At 37.4% G+C, this 25,399-nt stretch overlaps 1 protein-coding gene and 1 long non-coding RNA gene across 2 annotated transcripts; both read right to left on the bottom strand.

Moving 5' to 3' along the window:
- Positions 1 to 44: 44 nt before the first annotated feature.
- On the bottom strand, positions 45 to 16,582 carry LOC134421075 (collagen alpha-4(VI) chain-like). Its single transcript, XM_063161923.1, has 15 exons — positions 16,413 to 16,582; positions 16,259 to 16,285; positions 14,432 to 14,495; positions 13,859 to 13,903; positions 13,575 to 13,628; positions 13,281 to 13,343; positions 12,071 to 12,136; positions 10,964 to 11,017; positions 9,927 to 9,962; positions 5,371 to 5,433; positions 4,529 to 4,591; positions 3,762 to 3,824; positions 2,133 to 2,195; positions 1,638 to 1,688; positions 45 to 86 (listed from the first exon to the last, which is right to left on the bottom strand). The coding sequence occupies exons 1-15, from the start codon at positions 16,580 to 16,582 to the stop codon at positions 45 to 47; spliced, it is 924 nt and encodes a 307-aa protein (XP_063017993.1).
- A 175-nt stretch (positions 16,583 to 16,757) lies between these two features.
- LOC134429665 (uncharacterized) lies at positions 16,758 to 18,800 on the bottom strand. Its single transcript, XR_010030632.1, has 3 exons — positions 18,708 to 18,800; positions 17,315 to 17,368; positions 16,758 to 16,830 (listed from the first exon to the last, which is right to left on the bottom strand). It is a non-coding gene; the product is annotated as an uncharacterized LOC134429665 (long non-coding RNA).
- Positions 18,801 to 25,399: the final 6,599 nt, after the last annotated feature.

Here is a 25,399-nt window from a genome sequence, read left to right as displayed (position 1 = left end):
ATAATGTAAAACAAGACAAAAATAAATGAAACACGCCCATTTAGTCATACCTCTGGACCAGGATATCCTATGAATCCAGATTCTCCCTATGAAAAGAAAGGACAAAGACTTCATAAGAGTCTAGAACTTTGTGATCTGGTTAGAGTTTGATGCCTTTAAACAAAAAACATTTTCAAAATTATTCTCAGCTTTACAACTTGTCCAAGCAACAGTGGCTGCTACTCTGGTCTCGAATGACATAATTTTAGATTAATACCTTGTTCATCTACAGGAAGGGTATTTTAAGAATTTCTATCAGTTTCTAAATTTTTCACAAATATTCCATTTCTCAAGTAAGTGTTTTATCATAACTTATTCATGCCTCCTAATAACATGCAGAGGAATTCCCATGTAGCATGCGAATTCAGATTCAGAACTCAGTGTCTGAATGTAGCTTCAAAATTTTATACTACCCAGACTAAACAATGATACCATAATATTCCCTTGGCTTACTAGAAGTCAATTCATCAACTGTTTTCAGTTAATTCAGTTTCTAGTGTGTTCTTTGTTCACCCGTGAGAAATAGGGAAACTCTCACCAAAACCAATCAGAAGTGAAGTGTATCTTTTCTAAACATTGGAATTCACACTACTTATATATTTCCTTGTCCTCTTGTACATAACTCATGTTATATAACCTATAAAACCCTGCCATCAAAGAAAACTGTTAGAGCTAAGAAGGTAAGAAAAGAGATTGGAAAATAAGTATCAAGAGCCACTTTACCAAAGAGCCATTTAAGAAAAAGGAGTTCATCTATTGGAGAGGCTCCTAGAAAGCCTTTCATATCTTTTCTGCAGCTTTCTGCAGCACTCTGATTCTGTCACAGAAAGGGAGAGTGAAACAGATGGGCCTACCAGTGAGATTCACTGGACTCTTTCTGTTTCACAAGCAACAAGAAGGGACTAGTGTTGTAATATTGCACAAACTCTTTGAAAGGAGATCTGCAGCTGTTTCCAATATCCTGACCACTTTGCTCATGGACTGATCCACTGGAACCATGATTTTGACTTCATACTTTCTGTATACTTTTTATTTTAGCTGAATTCTTGTACAATTTTAGAAAAGAAGGCATTTCATTACTTTTTTTTTCAGCACTGTGAAGGGAATTATAAGAATTTCTTAACAATCCAGAGGTTAATCCTCAGATCTTACTGCTGACAGTAGGAACACAAGGAAAAAAATTCACATGAAAACAGTGAGGATGTTTGGAGAGTATCACCCCCACCTTGGTAGTTAGGGAATCCCTCCTCTGAAACAAGAAAAATTAAAAGAGCCCATAGTGTCCACCCCACCAACACTTGTTAATAGCAATGTTCAGTCAGGCAGGCTGAAGTGGGAAGAAAGCACTGTGCACTGCAAGTACAATCCTCCACATATATACATACACACATCAGGGAAAGAGTAAGAGTGAGTGGTCCTCAGAAGAATATCCTATGGAAGTATGTCTCACAAGGACTGTGGTAATCTTGAGCCTCTCACCGAACCTTAGGAATGCACTTTGCATGTCTTGCATTTTTCTTTTTAATCAAATATGGATGATCATGTTTGGTAACACAGTAGAATGGAGACTGAGAGGCTCTCTGACTTGAAGCACATACCTTTGCTCCTTTGCTTCCTTCAGGACCATAGACATCTCTGCCATCCATGCCCTGTGTAGGTTAAATATGCTATGAGTTAGCTTTTAATCAAGGATTAGGTTTATATCCAGTTTCATTTTGGAACTAAGATTGTCCCATTACAATGACTTGCCCAAACTACTAAGCTTCATGAAGTTGGACAAGCTATCAAAACACAATCTAAAAACACTAGCAAACAATGGCAAAAACTGTAGAGGAAAAACAAGGATAGTGGTCATAGTTTCTTTCCATGGTGTGTCCTTCCTTTTACATACTTTCTCTCTTCTAAAGAATTTGAGGGGAAAGAGGATACTGTCTCTAGTCCACAAGAAATTTGGTGTCTATAAGGAAACTGAGAACCAAAAGTGAAATAATTTTAATTGTATCAAATAGAGAAAATAGAAGGGAATTGACATTACTGATTTAGATGGATAGCTATTAAAATACAGGGGTCCTGAATTAGGGCAGAAAACTCACAGGAATGCCTCTCTGTCCAGGGGGTCCAGCTAAGCCCTTCTCTCCAGGGTCACCAGGGTCACCCTGTTATAATTGAAACACAAAAGACATTAGTTTGCCTCATTCAAGAGAATTCTTCTTTCTGAAATGCAAACCTGCCTGTTAAACTGAAGTGTGCCTATACATTTTATAGACTACTTGATGCTGGGCAAAAGTATTCTATTGCAGACCATGTTTCATGGACTGTTCCTGGTGGTAGAACTGGAAAGGACTTGGCAAATCAGAATATGCTGAGCATTCATGCAGCTAACCCCAAAGTTCAATAAAACTCCCATTGTAATACAGAATTACAAAGTGGGGTTTGGAAAAAATTATATTAATGGTAGCAGGACATATTCTGGAATTCTACCAGTCTGAAGCACCTATTGATAGCAAATTATATTTCTCAGGCAGGCTGTCTGGACTGTGCTCTTAGCCCTCTTGCAGGGTTTCTTTTCTTCAGTTCCACTTTAGTTTTCACTTGCTAACTGAACATTTTTCTAACAAAGGCCCTAATATTAAATAGCACAAAACCAGACTGAAAAAATGGAATGTATGATGGAAATTCCCATATATCTTCCCAATGTTAGTCACTGTTTTAATTATGTTTTCACACAGTGATTCTTTTCATGGCAGCACTTTGACCTTCTGACAGCTCTCTGTCGCTAAAGGTTCCAACCCTTGAAAGAAATGGTAAGACTTAGCTGGCTGGTGTTATTTGTGATTTTTAGATTCAAATATACAACAGCACCCAAATTTAGTTATTTCTATTAAATAAAATCTCATATATCAACAAACATAAATGAAAGGTAAGTAAGGATAACATTTATTATAAGTAAGGGAACTCCAGTGTCAACAACCTGTTATCATAAGCCTTTCTGTTTGCCTTCATGTTTATTCAGTTCTTCTCAACATGTGCATTCCTTCAAAATAGATACCATAACAGCAAAAGTTCCTTGGACTGGTTTGGAATCTTTAGAAAAACAAGATTAAAATAAGCATCTATGGTTCTTTGAACTGAGAAGGTCAGATTGGACATTAGGAAAAAGTTCTTCACCTACGGGTGAAGTCACTGATCCAGTGTTGGTCACTGGAACAGGCTCCCCAGAAAAGTGGTCATGGCACAGGGCCTGTCAGACTTCAAGCAGCATCTGAATGATCCTATTTATGGTTTAGTTTTAGAAGCAAGGAGTTGGACTTGATCCTCATGGATCTCTTCCAAGATAAGATATTCCATGATTCACTGGTGATTATTTTCAATGGATTGGACAGACTCTAGGAATCATCAAAAAACCACAAGGGTCTGCCCTGCCTTATTTCTGCTCCATTTTGTGAGAAGGCAGGTCCCATTCAGAACCATTACCACAAGAGCAATTAATGACAGTGATCATGGCAACGCTAAAAACTTCTTAGTGTAGTTCTGATATGTGTAAGATTACCCTAAGCACATCACTTGTCTTGCCATGCAAGTGAAAAATATCTTTAAAATGTAACATTTTACACATGTTTCACAGCACTGAACTAACTCTTTGTTAGTCCATGCTTCTTTGGTCTGTCTTGAATGAATGACACCATTAGATTGCTGCAATTAGATACTTTGAAAATCTTTACCTTTGCTCCTCTTACACCTAACTTTCCAACAGATCCAGGTGAACCAGGCATGCCCAGACTACCCTGTAATAAGAAGCATCAGTTAAAAGTTGTGCAATGAAAAAATCAAGGATTTGATTTTTTCATTGCACTCACTCACTCAAGGATTCATTGCCACTTCAAATTACTATAGAAACAGTAAAAATATTGGGCTTTTGAGGACCACAAGTAAGAGTTACTGGTCAAACCATCATTCTACTTATTTCCTGTCATCTGTAAAACTGCCATAAAATTCTCAAAATTTCATCAAGTATGACATAAATGTTATTTTCCATCTACATATATAGATAGCTAGCGAATACAGGCATATGTGTAAAAAATATTAATGTACATATATAATTGGTTATGTAAGCATGAGCATCATTAGTTGACTGAAACAGATGATCAAGGCTGACAGCCTAGGACATTCAGTCCTGAGTTACAATGGTGTAATTCCAGAACAAGAATCCCCAAAATCAACAGCATCACAAAAGTGAGAAGTTCAGCAGACAGTTCAGCAGCTCAATAGTTGCAACTTCATCACAACCTAGCACTTGCTATTCACACACCTAAATTTATTTTCAAGGCTGTTATTTTACCATATGAGACTCCAAATCAGTTTCCTTAAGTATTACACCAAAAATCCCTGTTTCTACTTTTAATAAGCTTTTTGAAAACTCTTTATAAGAACAACCCATCACTGATAATGAAAAAAAGGGTACAAGTGGAATATATTATTTAAAACTAACCAGAGGGCCTGGCATGCCTTGTGGTCCAGGAGGTCCTCTGATCCCTTGTGGTCCTCTTGGGCCCTGATGTAAAGAAGACATTGAAAGAAAAAGTCAGTTCAATGCTAACAGCCCTTCAATGACTATCATATTGCTGCAATGACCAGAACCCCAGTGCCTGTTTCACAGGCTTTATTTTACAGGTGAAACTTCGTGCTGTTTTGTTATAAGGATTTGCCCGTTTGAAGCACCTGAGATGGCCTGACAGTCTGATTCAGAGACCCACTGAGGTGTCTAAGGATACCAAGGGAGCCATTAGCAGCCTTCTATCAACCAGGCATGCTTTCTCCATCCTAAAATGCAAGTTAAAAGCATCTTTAAACTTAAACATCTTTGAAAGTTAGAAGCATCTAAGAGCATCTTTAAACTCAAAGCTACTATAAGAAATCAATCACAATAATTCTGTTCAAAATTACTCCACCTAGCAAATTTTTTTAATACAAGGCTTTTCTCACTGGTTTTGTCAATGGAATAGGTTTTATGTATTTATTGTTGGCAATTTCTAATAAATTCATTTTGACAATTTCTGCTTGATAATATCATGTAAGTTGGAGACGTGTTGGCTAAATTACTTTTTTTTGCTGCTCATGCTCCTCTTTTAATTTCACTAGAAGTTGCAGCTGTGTAACTTGTCACGTTTAATTCCTTAGGCTTACAGAAAAGATTTGCCAAGAAGAAGCCTTACTCATAACATTCATTAGTTGAAGTTAGCAAAGCTTTCCAAAACACAAACAAAACATCAAGGCAGAAAATTTATTTTCTCCATAACTAACAAAAAACAACTCAGAAGTTCTATTAGTTACCTGGGGGCCTGGAAGACCAGTTTCTCCTGGGTAACCTGTTTCTCCCAAATCTCCTTGCTCACCCTGCCAGAACAAAACCCAAGAAAACAACAGTGAACACAGACAAATTAGTATATCTCATTTGTACATCAAAAGATAATAATCTATACCTGTAGACCTGTATAACTGTACAGAGTAACAGTTGATAGAATGCTTCTCAATGCTCTCAAACAATTTTCAAACATCTTCAAATTCCTATTGAAGAAAACTCAAATAAAAAGCAGAGGAGTAGCTTTTCTTTGGTTTTTTGGAGGGTGTGATGAATATAAAAGCTGCAGCAGAAGAGGTCAGTTTTATTTTGCTGAATACATTTACACCATGTCTCAGCAATATTTGTGCATTACCTTTGTCCACTGTGGAGACCAGAAGTCATAAAGCCAGGCCACAAGGCCAGATCCTCTTTCCCCTAATCCATTGGAAATGGCTCTGGGGGGAATCATGACTTAACAATCACACTAGAATTAGACCCCTTTTTACTCCTCATCTTTCACTCTGGTTATTCAGTGAGGTAAATAAAATCTGCCTTGATGATGGAAAAAATAATTTCCTGCTCCCATCTCCATAAAGCTGCCATCTGAGGATGAGTCAGTTTAGCTGATGTCCATAAGAAATACTCACTGACTTCTGGATTGAGTAAAATGGTGACAATTAGCACCAAGATATTACAGGCCTTGTAGATCCCCTTTCACTGGAGAAATCATAAACATATGCCTGAAGATTCTTGGGAAACAGATGGTTCTGGAAAGAATCTTCTGAGGAAAAATGAATTTTAAAGGCTGAAATTTCATGCTGCACCATATGAATGAAGCAAAAGATAACAACAGGAAAAAAAAAGCTGAAAGCAAAAAAGAATGTTAATTTATAGCCAGAGTAAGAACACTGTAAAATAGAACAACAGCAAGTATATGATATTGACAGATCTAAAGTCGAAATAGATTTCCACAAAAATAATTTTGACTATAATAAAAAAGGATACATATCTTAGGCACATTCTACTAAAATTCAAAACCAATTTAAAGTTTTCAGCTACTTAAATTTACTTTGAATCAAAACCCAGAAAAATTGCTGTCCTTTTTTTCTCCCCTGCCTTTTCCTCTCTCTCTTGCCTTTCTCTAAGTTAATCTCCTTTTTCTCTTCACTATTTTGTTTTATTTCCATCACACAGATTGCAGTGCTGTTCTTGTCTGTGACCAACACCTCTCTGATACCACATCACACCTTCTATTCCTTCTGCCTGCTGAGTACTTCTGACTGTTAAGAATGGCTATCTGTGCTTCTTTAAGTTATTTTAACTATTTGAAAAAATTAGCCTCCTTTTATCACAGAAAGGCACTGACAATTGGAACTGCCAGTCCTGGGAGGAGTCCTTTTTAGTATATGGTGAACAACAGTGTGTTCATGCTGACTGCAAGAGAAGTTAATTACTTTGTTGATGAAGGTGTTATTTCAGTGCTTTTTATTAACAGCTGAACCTAAAACAAGTCCTTTTGTGTTAGGTGCGTGAATTCTGGCTCACTGTCTCTAACTTGATTATTTGTCTCTGACTATGTCACCACCAATATCTACCTGATCTATCTATCTATCTATCTATCTATCTATCTATCTATCTATCTATCTATCTATCTATCTATCTATCTATCTATCTATCTATCTATCTATATCTTTCGATCTATCTTATCTACATGAAAGAGGGATTCTTTTTTATCCCATTTCAGCACAAAACCTTCCTCCTCCAGAGGGACTGGCCCTATCTAATTTCCCTACAAAGCAGAATACTGTGCTCCACAGAAGGGCCCTTGAAAACCCCACAAATATCAAGACTAAATGGATCTGCTTCCTGGCCCAGGGACACCAGGAGAGCTTCACAGTGAAGCTCTCATAACTTCTGCTGATAGAGCTATGCCCTGTGGCAGCTTTGTAACATCCTGCCATGAAAGACATCTCAGTGGATGGACACAACACCCACAATCTCACCCAAAGATGGATGCCAGTGTTGTATTGCAGGGTTTACTGTTCCATCTTGCTTCTCCAGGGATGTGGAAGATAGAAGTGTGCAATTCTCTTTGCCATTTACTTTTTACAGCTTTTCAGTGATATCTACATTACCTGCATTTGATCATTGATTGTACCTACCTTTCAATGCTCAACTGATCCAGACAAATGTTTTTTACATGCTTTTAGAAGTCAAAGCTGATCATCAAGTACTTGAATGAAAACAGTTTGAAAGCTCTCTGTTGCTGTGAGTTTCAGTCATTTCTCTTGCTCCCTGCCATTTTAGAAAAGCGTGGCTGCATGACTGGCTAAGGGGGCTTCCCTGGAGATGAAGAGGGTTGTCTCAACTAGGATTCAATTAGTTGAAAAGGTTCAACTAACTCTGTACTCTGTGAATTTACTAAACAAGTTGAACATTCTCTTTTTTTTAACCACATAAGGTTCTTGTGCTTATTAGTACAACCAAGATGTAGTAAAGATCCATTCCTACTGACTTCAGTTTTGGTCCTGTTACCAACCCATAGCTTAGTTGGACTACTTCTTTTTGTTGGTAGGTGACAGAATAATGCAAACATTCATGAGATATCAGCTGCAATCCAACAGGGAAAAGAAAAAAAAAAGCACCAAATTTCCTAATTACCCTAGAAATGGATTTCTGAGTGATCAAGCAAGGATTGGAATAATTAAGAGGCAGACTTGATGAATATTCTTCAATATTTTAATCTAAAATGTCTTCATAAACCCTGTAAAGAATTTCTGAGATAGAAATAGGAAACAACTGCAAAATGCTTATATTCTTTCTAGTTATGCTGATCCTGGCAATAGCCAAAGCATGGTGCTTTCTTCCTGCTGGCAGATAGAATCAAAATCTTCCAGTCTATTCCTGTCTGCAATGCCTCAGTGAAAATTCTGGATTCTCAAAGTGAAATCCAAATTGGGGCTTTCAGAAACCAGGTGGGGAAAAGGGTTTTGGCACGTAGCATACATGTGTATTGCAAAAACCTGGGAAGTGACCAGACTGTAGTTTAGGGAACTTGTAGGACTCTCCCTTCTGACTGACATTTCCCAGTGAAATATTATTCTGAATCATTCTAAATGTAAAAAAATCTGCATTATCTGGCTACCACACAGAGGAAAAATGTAATAAAGGAATAGCAAAAACCTCTCAACAGGAGAGGGACAGGAAGCCCAGAGACAAATCAAATACTGTGCTGCTGAAGAAATATTATTGCCATAAAAGACAGTACTTTTTTTTTCACTGAAATTTATGTTCTATATTGCAATTTATGTTCTATATTGCAATAACTATGGTTATTCTTGCTATTATTTATTAACATTTTACACCTGACCTACTCAAAATACTGGTTGACACTTTCACTCAGAAGCTGCAACTCTACCCATTCCCCAGACTCAAACACACATAAGAACTTCAAGGCTTCAAGGTATGTTCCATCCTGTTGGTACTGTACACAAAATTGCAATGCTTCCTTGGATTTATATGCACTAAGATAAAGAGGGAAATGCTGTATCATGGCATATACCATCTTCCTTATCTGTGTTAGCAACTTGGCAAAGAGATTGGGTCAAATGGGAACCACTTGTGCTAAAGCAAGGTTTTCTGGAACAATCATGTAAACTATACTTGAGAATACTTAGAATTTAATTTTTACTTGCACTAACCCACCCTTGAATATAGCTGAGTTTATATTTGCTTTGATAATTGTATTTTGTAATTCATACCCTGGAACAAACAAGTTTTCTTTTCCAAGAACATTATCTGGATCATCATTCAAGAGAATTGCAGTGATGTCTTTACTAAGTACATCTCAGGAAAGTTTTCTTTCATTTTGACTCTGTGGGGTATAAATTTAGGAAAACCAGGGTTACCATCTAACAATGAGAGAGATTTTGTCATCTCTCAATTACATGAGAGATTTTTCTACCAGAGGATCTTCCTGGAAAGATCAGTCAGCATGTAGTGAGTTTGACCTATTCTGTACATCTTATATTCTTCTAGATATTGACTTGGGAAATTATTTCCAAACTCTTGATTATGTTGTATGTTTGAGCCAATTGTCAGAGCTGCAGTTAACACTATTCTGAGCAAAGCATTGTGTAGAACTTGCCCTAATTCTATCTGTGCTGCATGTGTGTATCACACTTATCTCTGCGCATGCAGCAAAGGAGGAATAAACTGTCAGACTTTGCAGCCTGACTTCTCATGCCTGTCATCTTTAATGACAGTCTTTTCTCTAGCTACATTCCCATACTTGCCCTAATAGTAAAAGTAACTGTCCTTTTATTTTTACTGTCCTTTCATCTCTTCCAGTTCTAAATCCTTCAAGTCAGGAGGGTCTCCACTACATCCACCTCAGATTCAAAAGCTGCCTCGGCTTGAAATAGAGTTTTGACTGTTAAACACCTGTGTCTTGCCTCACAATGAAATTTTTCCCTTAAGAGGAGCAAACACTCAGGCTGGACATGTAGCTGCATACAAATAGGTAGCAGCAGTGTCAAACACTCACCTTTATACCTGGAGGGCCTCTTCGACCTGCTGCACCCTAGGAAGGAGTGGCAGGAGAGATTACATCCAGAATACTGATCAATATGTGAAACAGCTGTTTACCATAAAACACATTATGCATACAATAAAACCAAATACAGCTTAAAGAAAGCAGAGAATATTTCCACAGAAAGACTTAAGGTTAAAAAAATGAGAAAAAGGTGGATTTGAGAAAGACTTAAGGTTAAAAAAATGAGAAAAAGGTGGATTTGGGACAGAAATTCTTACACAAGTAAGTCTTTTCAAAAAGAAAAAATATTTTAGATTCTTAATGAGTGCAGAGAGAAGACATTTCAACAAAATTCTGGAAAACATCCTCCCAGTCAATTGCCCTTTGGCTAAAATAAAGAGAACAAAAGCCCCCTTTTCCCCCTGTGAGCCCAGAGGTTTGCACCACTTCCTGCTGCACACTGCTCAGCAGCTCTAGTGAATGTTACTGCTAAACCTCACAAACTTAAGGAGGTCTTTAGGATGTTTTTGCAGCCTGATTGAGCAGTGATCATGCCAGACTTTGGCATTAGACACAATGCTGACACTAGAAGAGGGGCCTTCACAATTTCCAATCTCCAGTGAACTAAAAAGGAGCAGCTCAGCTGCCAGTGAGCTTATCTATATGCAGGAACAGACATAGAAAACTTGTAGTCTTGGGCAGAAAGAAGACATAGATTAATCTAGGGTGGAATCTTGAAGCATATAAGGCTCATTGAAAAAGAAATTGAGTTTAAGGTTTGTTACTTTCACATGAATCAGACCTGGAATTAACAGGAATGCAAATTCCTGATTTTAAAGAAAAGAAAACACATTGCAATATATATAAGCTACCAGGATTGAAGCCAAATGTGTTTCTCTTTGAAAACTTTAGAAGATTTTTCTTCTCTCTCCTTGCAGGAGTTTGAAGGGTAGTTTAAAAGGAAGAAGGCAAAAATGGGTTTTCTTGGTGGGAGCCCCACTGTGTGTTTTTATCAGTTATTTCCACCCCATATTGATTGTTATTCTTACATCTAGGCCAGCATCACCCTGCTCTCCTTGGGGTCCTTGTGGGCCTGGGTCTCCCTGCAAAGCAAAGTAATGACCAAGATCTTTTAACACTCCTTTTTCTTGTACATGCACATTATTTTTTATACACTCCTTTGTTTCTTCTTCTAAGTATTTTCATTGCAATCAGTAGTGTCATACTAAGGTTGATTCTTGCTTTGTACAAATCATTTATACTCAAAAATTATAAACCAGATAGATCATGTCTGTTTTGGATTTCCTGTCACTAACAGCCTATAATAAGTCAAGGCTTCTGTAAAATCATTTCTGTTGACTTCAGCCTTTCAATTGGACTACTTAAGATGAGATTTGCTTCCAAAGCATCATCAAAATCCAATTATTCTTCCAAAAGTAAACCTCTGAATTTTTCTACTGCTTTCAGCACATTCTGCATAGACATACATGTATGCATACAATCCAACTTGTTCAGAGAGAGACTTCTGAAGCAGTGGATTTTCCCCACATGTTTGCCATCCTCTTAAGCTTTCATTCACCATCATTTTTTGCTACTGTCCAACTACTTATCAGCTTTGTTTACTCTTTCCAAACAAATTGTAATGGTAATGCAAGCCATGCTTTTCTGTTACGCTTCTTTCCTCGCAGTTTTGCTAAAACACCTGTTAAAAACTCAAATATCACTATATAAGCACATATCCCAGCTCTTATATTCTATTTACAGATCAAAATGGAGTTTACCCACCACCCTGAGGCAATAGCAGCTCCATAACAAAATGAGTGTAGCCTGTTGGTACTCCATGAATTTTTCCCAGCACAATTTTTAACAGTATCCTTACAACCCATTACTGGAAGCCTTTCAGGCTACTGATGTAGATTTGTGGAAGAATAACATATTTATACTAAATCCATGTTTTCCATTATCTCTACGTTGTGAGAACATTTCCATAGTCTTTGTAAACGTGTTTAATTTTTTTTTTCTTTTTTTCTTGTATCAAGCAGTTCCTAAAGCTTTCTGTGTTGCAGACAAACAAAAACCTCCTTGGTGACTGGACAGCCAGTAGAAATTAGTCATTATGCAAATTCTCTCTCCACAAAATAGAACAGCTTGCTTACCTGTGATGCTAGGTTTCCTTTTTCACCCTTAGGGCCAGTAACATTATTGTTAGCCCCAGGATCTCCCTGAAAAGATCAATGGGAAGCTCAGCATTTTCTGTTACCATACCTTTATTACTTTGACTACGGCAGAGGGATATAGAAATAGAATTAATTAGATTTGTAATTGCAGAGAGTAAGGAATAAAAAGCCTATTTTAAATGATGATGCTTGTAAGAGCTCAATATAGGAAGTTCTGCAAAGTCCACCAAGTTCTTTTCCACAGGGATTAAAAGCAAAATTACTAAAGGACAACAAATTAAACTGAAAATGTGAAACTGTTCTGGTTGATTTGGTATAGTTAATTGAGTTACGATCATAAGTCATGACTTTCATTTGGGGCTTACACTAGAATGGAGTTCCATTTAGCCACTTAATGCTAGATCAGGTGAAATGCTGATCTCTCAAAGAGGCAAATTACCATGTCACTGAAACTCTTTTTTTTTTTCAATATAAACTTTAAAGACAGGAGTCAGCACAATATATGACTGTTTGGAACAAAGTATTTGAAATATATGTGAAAAGACAAAGCTGTGTCTTTTCAGGACAAGAATTGTGGTATCTGCACTGGAATTTTAGTCCAGGGAATGCATTTATGTAGATCTCTGAAACATGCAAAGAAAAAATGTGAATATAAAGAAGTAACTTGCCTTTGCATCATTAAAAATTGCTAACCAAGAGTCATTGCATAGGGCTTTCAAGTGATCCAGAATTCCTCTGTAGGGTGGGAAGAAACAGGGAAGACTGACCTAGTCCTTTTCTTTTCATCAGACTGTCTGGTCTAGTGTGAGGTGTCCCTGCCCATGGCAGGGGGGGTGGAACTAACTAGTTGATCTTTAAGGTTCCTTTCAGCCCAAGCCATTCTAAAATTCTATGATAAGCAGCTCCAAAAGGAGTTATGTTGCCTACACTGAAAACAAACAAACAAACAAAATCATAAACAAGCAGGAGTCCTGAGGCTTAAACATCTGCTTCCAAGCAACACATCAAAACACATCAGTCCATCTACATCTAAAGAGTTCAGGACTCCTAGAATATGCCATCCTTCTTGCAGGGTACTGCATTTTCTAGGACTGTGAAAAGCTCTTCAAATCCTCAAATATTTCAGACCTCTCCATCACAAAATTGAGGAGCAAATCAGTGAAATATAGTAAAACAGGAATGCACTTACATGATCTCCTCTTAGACCAGATTCTCCTCGTTCACCTGGTTCTCCTCTGGGGCCTTTTCTGCCCTAAATTCATAAGAAGAGCACAAACAATTCAGGTACAATTATAAATAGTATCTGTGGCAGCAGAGGGCCAGATCTGTTGAAGTCAGTGGAGCTACACTGATTTAGAGCAGTAGTGACAGCATATTAGAGAACAGGGAGCTATTAAAAACAACTCACAGTGATTACAGACAGCATTACACTTTGGAAAGATGTTTCCATAAAATCTAAACATTAATGTAAGGGGTACATCACCCATTTCCCTCTGCTGCCTTTCTCTCCAGAAGGTCCAGGAAATCCACGTTCTCCCTAGACTCAGAAAGGGGAGAAAAAGAATAAAAATTTATATTTGCTCTTTCTGCTAAATCAGGTTCTCAAGTTTTTCTGGCAGAATCCAACTTCATTCAGATATACAATTCTAGACTCCCAACAACAGAACTACTGCTCAGCATTAGAGCCCATTCAAAGCACAAAATCTGTACCTTTGAACCCTGAGGTTGGTGTCTTTAGTAGCTCTGCACATTTAAAGTAGTGTTTACCTGCTCTCCATCAGTGCCATCAAATCCACTCTCACCATGTTCACCCTGTAGGAATAAGGAAAAAAAAAAAGCCAGTTAGCATTAATCCACTTGTCTGTTTGAGCAAAGAAAGTTCACCCTGCATTTGAAAACTTGAATAAGACCTGTGGTTTTAATGGTTACCAAGAATAATAAATTTTAATTTCTATAACACTGTCTAAAACAAGTAACTGTTAAGGACGCTAAATAAAAAAACAGCTATCTAAATTTTAGATTTCCATCAGGATTTAAATTCTGCTTCTCCTTGTTTTAGCTTTCAAATCTTTTCCCAGCACCTTCAAAATCCAAATATATTCCAAAATAAATTACTAGTATTTGATCTATCATGCTGATAACCTTGTCATCTTGATTTCAGCCATCATATGTGTTTGTACTGTGCTTTTTTGCTTTTTTACATCATTTTATAACATGAACAGTGGATTTAAAAACCAGAAAGAATTGCCATGATTAAAAAATAATTACAGAAGACTGATCTTAGACATTAGGATTTTTTAAAGAAACTTCATAACTCTTTCAGCAAGAGTAGATAAATACCAGAGCTACATGAATATCAGTCACCTTCACTTTCGAATTCACATTGTTTTTCTCTTTCCTTTGCCTGCAAAAATTATACACCCCATTTATGGAAGTGTATACAAACACGTATGGAAGTCATTTTCCTACAAAATACTCATCCCAGACTTAAGGAGTTTGCAGTGTTTACTTGTGTGAGGCATCTAAATAAAGTTATGACTGTGAGACTCTTATTTCATTTATGTATGCTCCACAATGTTTCAGACTCAGCCAAATAACAAACTCAGTTTTTACAGGATATTTTGAAACTTCTTCCATCTTTCTTTACTAGGATAAAAATGAAGGAATTAACTGTGCTGGCTTAATTTGTAGTGAAAAATTAATTTAGCAGAGACAAGTAACCAGGAAGCTGAAATGATATTCAACAAACACTGAAAGTGGCACAAGATAAAACCATGAGCAGTCTTACTCTGATAGAGACCACAGATATAATTGCTTTGTAGGTTTTGATGCTAAATTGAGTTTGCAAAACCTCCTAGTTAAAATTCCTGAGAAAGAACTTCTTTCATTTAAAACAGTTCTGTGCCTACTACAAGTAAAAAACAGCTGGCTGTACATTTTGATTAGATCAATACGTCACAAACAAGAATTTCTTGAATAAGCATTCCAGAAAAATTTTGAGCACTAAATAAGTAATCATGACTTTTATTGAAGTGTTTTTTTTTCTATCAGCCATTTCCTACCTCAGAAAACCCGAGCCAAACTTCATACTATTAAACATTCAGCATTTTCTTTTTTATGTCCTGAAAGTTTCATATTTTTATTTAAAAAAAATTTGTGGATATAATGACACAACATAATGAAGATATTCATGTATTCACTGGATTTCAGTAGGGTGTGTGCAACTGGTAAGACCTACTGCACTATTTAACTTTGACAAATTGAAATCATCAGCAAGTACTCTCCCTCTTCTATAATCAGACATTTTGAACATTGGAAGAAGGACAAATTACTTCAGAGAATGGAGAAAAAAAAAGGAAAAGAGAAACACATGAGAAGATTAAAAAGTTACTACAGAGTAGTACTTTAAATAGAGCTGAGGTTTCAGAAACTCTCTGAACTTTCTCCAAGCAGCTTAATAATGGAGCCAAACATCTTCTGAATCTTTGAGGCTCATAATTCATTTTTAGAAGTGGTTTTGTATCAAAGAATTCAATACAAGTTAATTTCATTTTAATCACTGTAGCTTGGAAGCTATTACTTCTATAGATCATTGTCTTCCAGGCTTCACTTTTTATTATCGAATTAGTGACCATATCTTCTTCATGTTTGAAAGGTTAAACAAGCAGACTTGAAATATCAACAGATGAGATGACAAACACAGCTTGAAAAGAAGTTTGGATATTGAAAACATGTCAATAATGATCTAGGGAAAATGATGTCCAAATCCCCAACAAGTATTAGTTACAACCTCTTTTTCCCTCTGCTTCTCCTCACAATTAGAGTGAGATTCAGATAACCAGAATTACCACCTTAACAGATTATCAGACTAGTCAGTAAATAAATCCTTTTCCTGTCAGTTAGACTAATAGACTGCAATCATATAAAAATACAATTACGACTGTTGATTTTGATTAATGTGCTAGGTACCATAAATCCATCCTTATAGAACCATAGCAAAAGTAAATTGAATGCTGTTTTCACACTATTTTCACACTAAGTTGTTACGCTATTTTTACAATAAATTTTTACACTATTTGCCTTCCTTGTTGATTAATTTACAAGGTAATGTGAAAGGGAGCCAAACTCAGTTCTCAAAGAAAATGGATCACACATGAAAATACATACCTGACTTCCTCTATAGCCTCTGGCCCCCTGAAATTGAAAATAAATATAGATGAAATTTGGTTAAAGTGTTTTTATTGAGCTTGAAAAGCAGGGCACAATAGCTTGTTGTGCAGAGGTATGTTGAGCTCAGTATTGGTGGTCTCTACTGTAAAACCTTCTACTGTCACATATGGGATTTCCTTTCCTCTGGGAAGACAGAACAGGCTTAATTTTCATTCCCACTCCATAAAGCTTTATAGCTTTAACTAAGGTCAGTCTGGAGTTGATGGTGAAAAAGTCATCATCAAGTTGTTTAGTCAGCAAAATCCTGAGCCATTCAACCATGCTCAGGTTACACAAAATACTTCTTAAAATTAGACAGCAAACACTGTCTACCATTCCTACAGCTGGATCTTGATGTTCATCCATGCTTCAGAGAGACACCACAGGGATTTGTTCCCACTACAGAAAACAGGTTTATGGGAAACAAATTAGGAAATGTTTCAAAGTTACACACTTGCCTTATGGCCTCTGACACCTGGACATCCCCTGTCTCCTTGAGTGCCACTGAAACCAGCTGGGCCTCTCTCCCCCTAGGAAACAAAGGAAAATGTTCAATCTCATCCATACAATGATGATTACTGGTTAATTTATCACACAAGACTAAAGCAAGACAGAACTGCACCATTCACTGCACTAAGAACACAAATGCAAGTCCTCTGGAAAATTTAATTCAGGCCATAAGAGAATATCAATTACTAATTTGAGTTGCATCTGGTTCTTTGCTCTCACTGTCATGCCATGTTTATACTGCATTACCAATCTCTAACTCAAGTGTCTGTACTTGAAGGTGGGTTGGTTTTTTTAACTGAATAACTAACCCACTTTTGGTGAGTGGCTTTTTTAACTGTGTAACTATATATGGTGAAGTGCAGAGGCACAGAGAAACAGATCTGTCTATTTACCTGTTCCTCTAACACATTTTGGGTTAACATTGATGGGTATTCAGTGAATAAGTGCAGACAGGCTCAGGCACCAACTAACATCATCATAGCAGGAAGACAAATGTTTACTTACAATCCCACCTTCCTCACCAGGATGGCCAGGAGATCCTCTGTAACCTGTACTTCCCTGAAAAAGAAGAATTTAAAAGTAACACTGTACTCCAAGCACACTGAGTTCATCTCTATCAGATTGTCCTGCACATAGAGATAGAAAACATTCCCTGAAAATTAGATCTGGTTATGCTAAGGAGGGCAGGCTCTCTGCATTTACACAGACACTCTGTACTGTCCTGTGTATCTGACATGGCTGGAAAAAAAACCCCAAATATAAACCCAAGAAAAGAACAATGGTTAATACACAGTTTCAGCTGTTATTTCAGGAAATTCTGTGGTGGCTTAACAAAGCTCATTGGGATACCTGGTCAAATTAAACATCTTTCTAGTGATTTGGAAAAGAAAGCATTACAGTAATGAAATTCTAAGGTGAAATGAAAAATATGTGGAGCTGGAAACTTGTTAGGACAAAGTTATTGCAATGCCTTGCAAACACATAGGAATGTTTCAACTTTATATTGGAAGTCATGCAAATATCATTACCCTTAAGGCAAAATTTGCACAGAGAGAAACTGGAACACAGGGAATTTCTAGTTGCAAAACAACTATGTTTACATTCTGAACTGTCTAAGCACCTTAATCTAGTCTTTTAGTAAAACAGAAAGGTATAAGAAAAACAACAAGAGCAATGGAAACAAACAATAAATTGGTTTATGAAGTATTGGAAGACTATACTTTTCTTAAGAGATAACCAAAACTTCATTTAACTGCAACCACATAACTGAAGAGTGTGAACTGCAGATATCAATTATCTCACATGCTGCTGGAATAAGTAGAAATAACAGAATTAATAGTAGTCAAATGGAGACTACATGTATTAAAAACTTTAATAATTAATTCAACTAGTATGCTGTAGAAGTAGTGGTATCTGTAACATTCAAAAAGGCTTAAAAATCCAATTTTAAATCGTAAAAGAAGTAATCCTTCTGGATCAAAACAGGCTTACAGAAGAGGACATTTGGAATAACCAGTCACAAAAGGATAAGGCACATATTGAGTGAAAAATTATCATTTTCTACTCTCAGCTTGTCAGTTGGAAGTTTCTCATTCCCAATAGATAATAAGCCTCTTGATTAATCAGGCTTATTTTTTTTTAATCCCTCTCCATTTTCTGCTGAATTGGGGCAGTAGAGTGCTTAATGATTTTTATATGTACAAATCATTTTCATTACAAAAATTTTTTGCACAGGAGAATGCAGCAGAGAAAGGATCACATTTCATGTTTCTCCTTCATCTGTCCTAACATTAAAAGGTATGGAAACACATATGCATGCTCTGAAATACTACAAAAAGCCAGAAACACTTTGAAAAATGAAGAAGTTCTTGTGTGATTTCTATCTTAGACCTCCTACCTTCCTTCCAGGATTTCCCCGGATACCATGATCACCATTTTCTCCAAGACACTTACAAATAACCTTACAGCATTTTCTCTCTGCAACAGTATCCTGAAAAATTACAAGAAACATTCCATTTACATATACTAATCATAAACAAAGACTGATTTCCCCCTGCCTTTTATTTATATCACAGAAGGACTTACAAGGTTTCTCTGCAAAATGTTTGCAATATCTGCAAACCCAACACTCAGAGGTTCATTGTATCCAAACCCTCTGCCAAACTCTATTTCCCAAAATTCAGTCAAGTTCTGTGTATTGTCCAAGCCAACTAACAGAAGTGCATCAAGACCTTCAACATAAGAACAAATTTAAATTAGTGAATATCTGAAACATACAATTTAACCAACAATATAAACTTGAATAACAGCAATCCCCTGAAAGACTTACATTTTATGTCTTCAATACAATATGTTAAAAGAAATCAAGCTATTGAGAAAAATGTGAAAGAGAAAAATCCACAGCAGTAATTTTCCAATTGACTTTTCTCCCCAGCTGTCACACCAGAATGTTACTCGGTGCCCAAACACGAGTTCAAACCTGCTTTTTCCTAGTGAAGTCAGAGTTGTATCTAACCTCTGGTGTTGTTCTCATCAGTGAGAAGGGTCCATCCTGAATTGCTCCAGCTGCTGGAGCTGGACTCCAGAAAATAGAACCTCTCCACCCCTAGGCATGTCTGGCATCATCTGCCATATAGTGACAAGTCAACATGTACACTGCTTCACATGGAGAAGCAATTACTCTCCCAGGGACTCCTGAGCAATTCCCCATGAGCATGGAAAGGCAGGGTTAAGTGGAAAAGTTGCAATGGAGGAGCTGTACATCCAGGCCTGCGATAGTAGGAGGCAGGAACATCAAAGTGGTACTGTCATACCTTTAAAGCGAAGTGAGTCTGCTGCTTTCTTCAGGTCTTCCAGTGAATCATCCAGCCCATCTGAAAATACTAACAGAACCTGGCAGGAAAGGGTGTAATGAAAGTCAATTGCAAAGAAATGGAAAGTTCAGTCTTTGTAAGAATTACAGCTCACACTGAGAAATGGCTATGAGATGGTCAAATTGCACTACACTGTGGTAGACCTGAAATGTGTGCTGAAAAATGGTAGTGAGGAACAATGAGAACAGAACACAAAAGCCTCTCTTCCCTGATAGCACTTCCATTTGAGGGATTTTTCTTGCTGAATATAGCATAGCCGTTATATCTATCAGCTTAGCATGTGAAGTAGAAGACAAATTCTTTTTTAACTTACCCACTGAAAAACTTTCTCTGGTGTCTGAAGAGTTCTCTTATACATGAATGTGGAGAAGAATGAAGAGCAAATTCTCCCATTTCTGCAAGAGCAGCTCCTGTTGGCTGTCAACTGAGCCACACCAGGAAGTGCATCCTCTCTGGGTCTAATCCTCCCCCCAGGCAGATATTTATGTCCTTTTGTCCTTCCACATAGGCAGGTCATCACCCTTCTCTGTTCTCTGCCCTATGTTTGTTTCTCATAACATAAGGTTTAGCTCACTTCTGGATGCTAATAATTTGGATTTGTATTGGATACCTTTCCATCTTTTCAGGCCAAAGTGTTACAGTTAAGTTTCATCCAGTATGGAGGAAAAGTACAGTTTCTTAGTTCCCCTTCAAGCTGCCAGTCTCTTCCCATTTCTCTCCTCCTATTTTCTCTTCAAACCAACAGAGGACTTCTCAGGTCCCACTCACAGAGTGGATTAGTTTGCCCAGAAAGAAGCTTCACAAGTAAATTGTGTCCTATCACCAATGGCAATGACTTAAACTCCTCCGAAACTCTCTGACCAGCAAGTACACAAAGACAATTAGAGCTTTTTCCCTCCCACCCCTATTTTACATTCCCTATGCAAGGCACAGCTTCGATCAGTGCAAAACCTGTCACTTTGGTTAAGGTAAATTTTTCCACATGTGACAAAAGCAAATGAAGTGACTGCCACACCCAACATCCCACTTCTGTACTAAAGCAGTTAGGAGACAAGAATTTAAGCTGGAATTAACTGGTAAGTTACCAAAAATACAATATGGAGGCATTGGTACAAATTCTATGCTTGCTCAAACACTGTGTGATACAGTGGAGAGCTGGACCATAGATGGGTAAACTCATCACAGATTGTTAGAGACAACGCTGTAGGCCTGGATTTGGCTGTTTTTTCTATGTTCTTTACATTTTAAAAACATGGGGAACAGGGAATGTGGGGTGTTACTGTGGGTGTTATATGTAAATATATGTAAAGATATGTTATTATGTTTACGAAGCATTTGTTTATATCAAGCTCTTGTTGGAACATATCCGTTGTTGAAAATGCTGGAATTAGGTCCAACTTTTTTGCTGCTAAGCAAACATATAACAAAGAAAAGAAGAAATTCAACCAACAGATAATCATGGTCCCTGGTGAGTTTTAGAACTAATAATCTTTACAGAACAAGCATGTTATTGCTCAGGATCCTAGGAAGATTAAATTGTGATTTCATGTACATTCTAAAGTCTTGTACTTTCAATTCGTACATAAACAGTGTCAGAGAAGAATATTAATCCACTGGTAAAGTGCTGAGATATGCAGCATATTTATTTATAATAATAATAATGCCTAAGCAGAAAGAAGCCTTTCTTGATGCTGATCTCCAGAACTGGCAATTAGGAGGAAAAAAGGCACTGCTTTTACTTTTATGTCAAACAAGTTCTTTCTTTGAGACTCAAAACAAGCAAAACCTTATGTGGTCATGTTCCCTGTTCAGACATTTTAAGAAATCTTTGGAAAAAAACTCATTAAATGTGCACTATATTGGTGCAACTTAAATTGGTAAATCAAACACACCTATGCAAATGCTGTAAAAAATAGAATGCCAACTTTCATCTGAAAGCAGAGGAGTTTGTAATATGGCTTCCTCACTCCATGCCAGATTAAAATTGGCATTTCATAAAAGCAAAAATAAAGTTGGAAGAGGAAACCCCTTATGTATGTAGCAAGAGCTAACCAGTCCTTCTTTAGTAGGAAGGTCTCCCTTCATGGAGACCTTAGTAAGTGCTGATATTCAAGCAGCAACTACAGGACATACTCAGTGCTTTACACAGTCAGTGCCTTATCAAGAATAAACTGTAAAGGCATTGACCCTGAAACACTCCAATGAGATCTGAATTGCTTGAACTCAAGTTGAAAGAATCCCCATTCATTTCAGGAGAGATTAGATGAAGCTTTATGCTTCTCCCTTCACTTCACTTCAAGATGGATAAATTCTGCATCTAGGCAGAATTTCCTGATTATCAGTTATCTGTAAGTAGAACTCAGCTTTGTGTTTTGAAATTATTTGACAAGTTAATGACATGAATAAATTTCTGTAAGCAAATTTCTCAGATGACCTTTTTCTGTGACTTCTGTTTCGATCTGTCACTATTCTGGAGAAAGATACAGAATCAGGAATAAGAAAGTAGTTTCCTTTTAGGTATAAGAGTTCCTGAAAGAAAACTACTTTCCACTCCCCAAAGTACAATAATTCCACGGTAGATATAAGAAGGTTATCTGTAGGAATACTCATCACATGTATTAAGCTAAAAGTTCTGGGTACCATCTCACTACAGGAGTGCCTAGGGAACTGGAATTAATATATCAGGTTATATCAGGTCAACAAAATAATGAGAGGTTCTGTATAAACTTAAGAAAAGACAAGGGCGACTGAGCACTAGCATTGGCTGTCTGGAGACATTGAGGAGTCTCCATTCTTGGAGATACACAAAAGCCATCAGGATATGGCCCTGGACAGCCTGCTTTAGTTGACCTTACTTCAGCAGAGGGATTGAAGAAGGTGACTTCCAGGGATTCCTTCTAATCTCTACCTTTCTGTGATTCTGTTTATTAGCATCATCTATTCCTGAACTTCTTTTTGTCTTCCTGGAGTACTCAGCATCAGAGTCTGTAAATATTACACTGCCTAATTTTTCCAAGATATATGTTCATACCATTAAGTTACCTTAACTTTAGCAGAAGTCACGTTAAAGAAGTTCTCCTCAAGTGCCTGCAAAAAGTCTGCATTCATGTAGGTGTCCACAGTGGTCTGTGCACCTAAGAACTTCTGGATGATCTCTTCATTATAGTCATCAAAACCAGAGTCAAAGATTAATTGTTTGTTCTGTGCCAATACTTGGAACTTGAACCCAATTTCGACTGGAGCATCACAGCTGGTATTTGGCAGTGACTTCATCTGGAGGAGAAGTCTGGGGAGGAATGCTTGCAGTCTCTGTTTCAGAAGCATTGTGGCTGCTGGCTGCACGTTTCTTGAAATATCAATTGCTATAGAAAGATCTATATTGCAGTCTGAAAAAAAAAAGGAAACAGGAGACTATAAACATACATGCTTTGTGATCTTCTTTTCTGTCAGAATCATGGAACAAAATTCAATATAGTAGATTTAAAGCCAGAAGAATTGGTAAGATAGATTTTCCATACACGTAAAATGTCATCAGCCCACAGGTGGCCATATGAACTTGCAAATACTAAACTACTCGACACCTGCACATTCCCAAACTTCAAAACATGTCTGTTCTCCAGCTGCCCAGTGCCCTCAAAGGGATTAATCTTGAAAATGTCTCTATGAGTTTTGCTACCAACTGGGAATGTACCACACAAATTCCATTTGTGAAGGGAACCTAAATGACTGACTGTGCTTTGTCACTTTGTCACAAGACCAGGTGTTACATGCAAACATAGAACAGACCATAGAAACAAACATGAGAGAGAGAGGCAGCATTGCCTACATGAAATGTCATAACCATTGTGATAAACAGCTGCTGTAAGGTGATGGCTACCTCAGCTACAGAATTGCTTGCATTTTTCCTTGTAATAACAGCTAATAGTGTGACGTGGTTAATTCTTCCCCCTGTCCCAATCATCTTGCCCTCATTAAAACCTCAGCTAAACCACATGGTTTTTTTCTTCTCTATCTTGATTATTAATTTCTCATGTTGAATTTTATTCTGTGATCCTAGATGCATTATTATTCATTGTTGTACCTCTGCAAGGAAGTCAGAGGCATGCAATTTTAGCTTTATAACAGCACTCTACTTAATTTTATTCTCTTTTCATTCATTGACTCTGAAACCCTTAGCAATCACAAGATTGCTTTCTGTGTTCACTAGTTTGGGCTTGTTCCTATTATTCCACATAATTTTTCTGGGTTTTCTCTCTCTCATGGAAGAGATAAATGTGTTCAGTTCTTTAACTAAATACTTCTAGAAATAATTTCATCTCAGAGGGTCCAACATTATGTTTCAATATGTTCACTTGTGGTACAAACTGCCCCCTAGAGGGTGCGATCTGCCAGAAAGCAGTGTGAAAATCTTTGAGTGTAAAAGGTCCCATTGAACAAGATTTTATGGCTAAAAAAATCTAACATTCAGACCTCAGAGCAACACCAAAAATCTATGTCTCTTATCTTTTCAGCTCACAACAAAACAATCAGTTAAATATATCTATACATGCATACAAGTCTACACATACATGTGAACACAAATCTAATGGATATGTCTTCCAGTATGTGTCGTTGTACAGGACACGGAGTGTGTGTTCACAATGAGATTCTTCTAAGACCTGGGTCTTTTTAGCCACACAGTTTGGAGGTAGTGTGAAGGGGAAGCATGAACTCAACAGTTTTGCCCTGACAATTGGTCATCCACACTGCTCAGCTCTTTAAATGTTCTCTGTCAAGTCCTCATTGCACCAGCAAGAACAACAAAACAGCAGTAAATAGTTCACTTTTTGTGTTACTATGTTGTGCATGGGAATGTGTAAAACATCTACTGGTGGGTATCCTATACCTTGTTGATAATCTTCATCTATTTTCAGGAATAAACCTCTCTGTGTAGCCAAACTCTTTTTCTCACCACCTGTTCTCCTACATACATCCACATTGTTAAATATTCTATCTTACTGCTGTAAAGATATCTTTTTTTCTGCTGCCAACATGCTGTCCCTGAAATGCAATTCTTTAAATTGAAAAATCTGTCAGTTTAAGAGAAGGTGACTGGAGACAAGGGAATTAATACATTTATTACAGGAAAGAAGGTCAGTGAATATATTAAAACAGATGACAGGACAAGATAAAACAGGCTTCACAGAAAGCTGATCTTCATTTTATGAGACAAATTTATGCAGATCTTAGCAATAAATATGTGCATCACTGACATGAAACCCAATATGCTTTCCTTAACTTCTCTCTCTCTAAACAAGCATGTACCTGTGTGTATATATATAAAGTTTACTGCTGTATCTCCCATTAAATCTCCCTGTTCCCTGCCATGAAACACCAGGAGGTGCTACTGTGTCAGCTACAGTCATACTGTTCCATGGCAGCGCACTCCCCTTCCTCAGCAGCCTTCTCTCTCTGCTTGCAGGAGCCAGGGAATGCTTTTTCACCTGGGAGTCTGCTCAGCTCTTGATGGGATAAAGAGTGGGTGGAAGTACAGAGCTCATACTGAATCAGACCCGGCTGTCCTCTCTGCAAACTACCTGAGCAGATATAATTCACACAAGGTTGCTTCTGCCTTTAGGAAGAAAAGTTCAGCTCTTCATTTTGGCCCCCAACACCCTGGCAAACACCAGCCAGTTTTGGGGCGTTCAAGGTCTCACTAGCCTGGGATGTTCAGCTG

This window comes from Melospiza melodia, chromosome 1, assembly GCF_035770615.1.
Source record: "Melospiza melodia melodia isolate bMelMel2 chromosome 1, bMelMel2.pri, whole genome shotgun sequence".
Lineage (NCBI taxonomy): Eukaryota > Metazoa > Chordata > Aves > Passeriformes > Passerellidae > Melospiza > Melospiza melodia.
The sequence above is the reverse complement of the archived record's forward strand: the minus strand, read 5'-3'. Positions and strand labels throughout refer to the sequence as shown.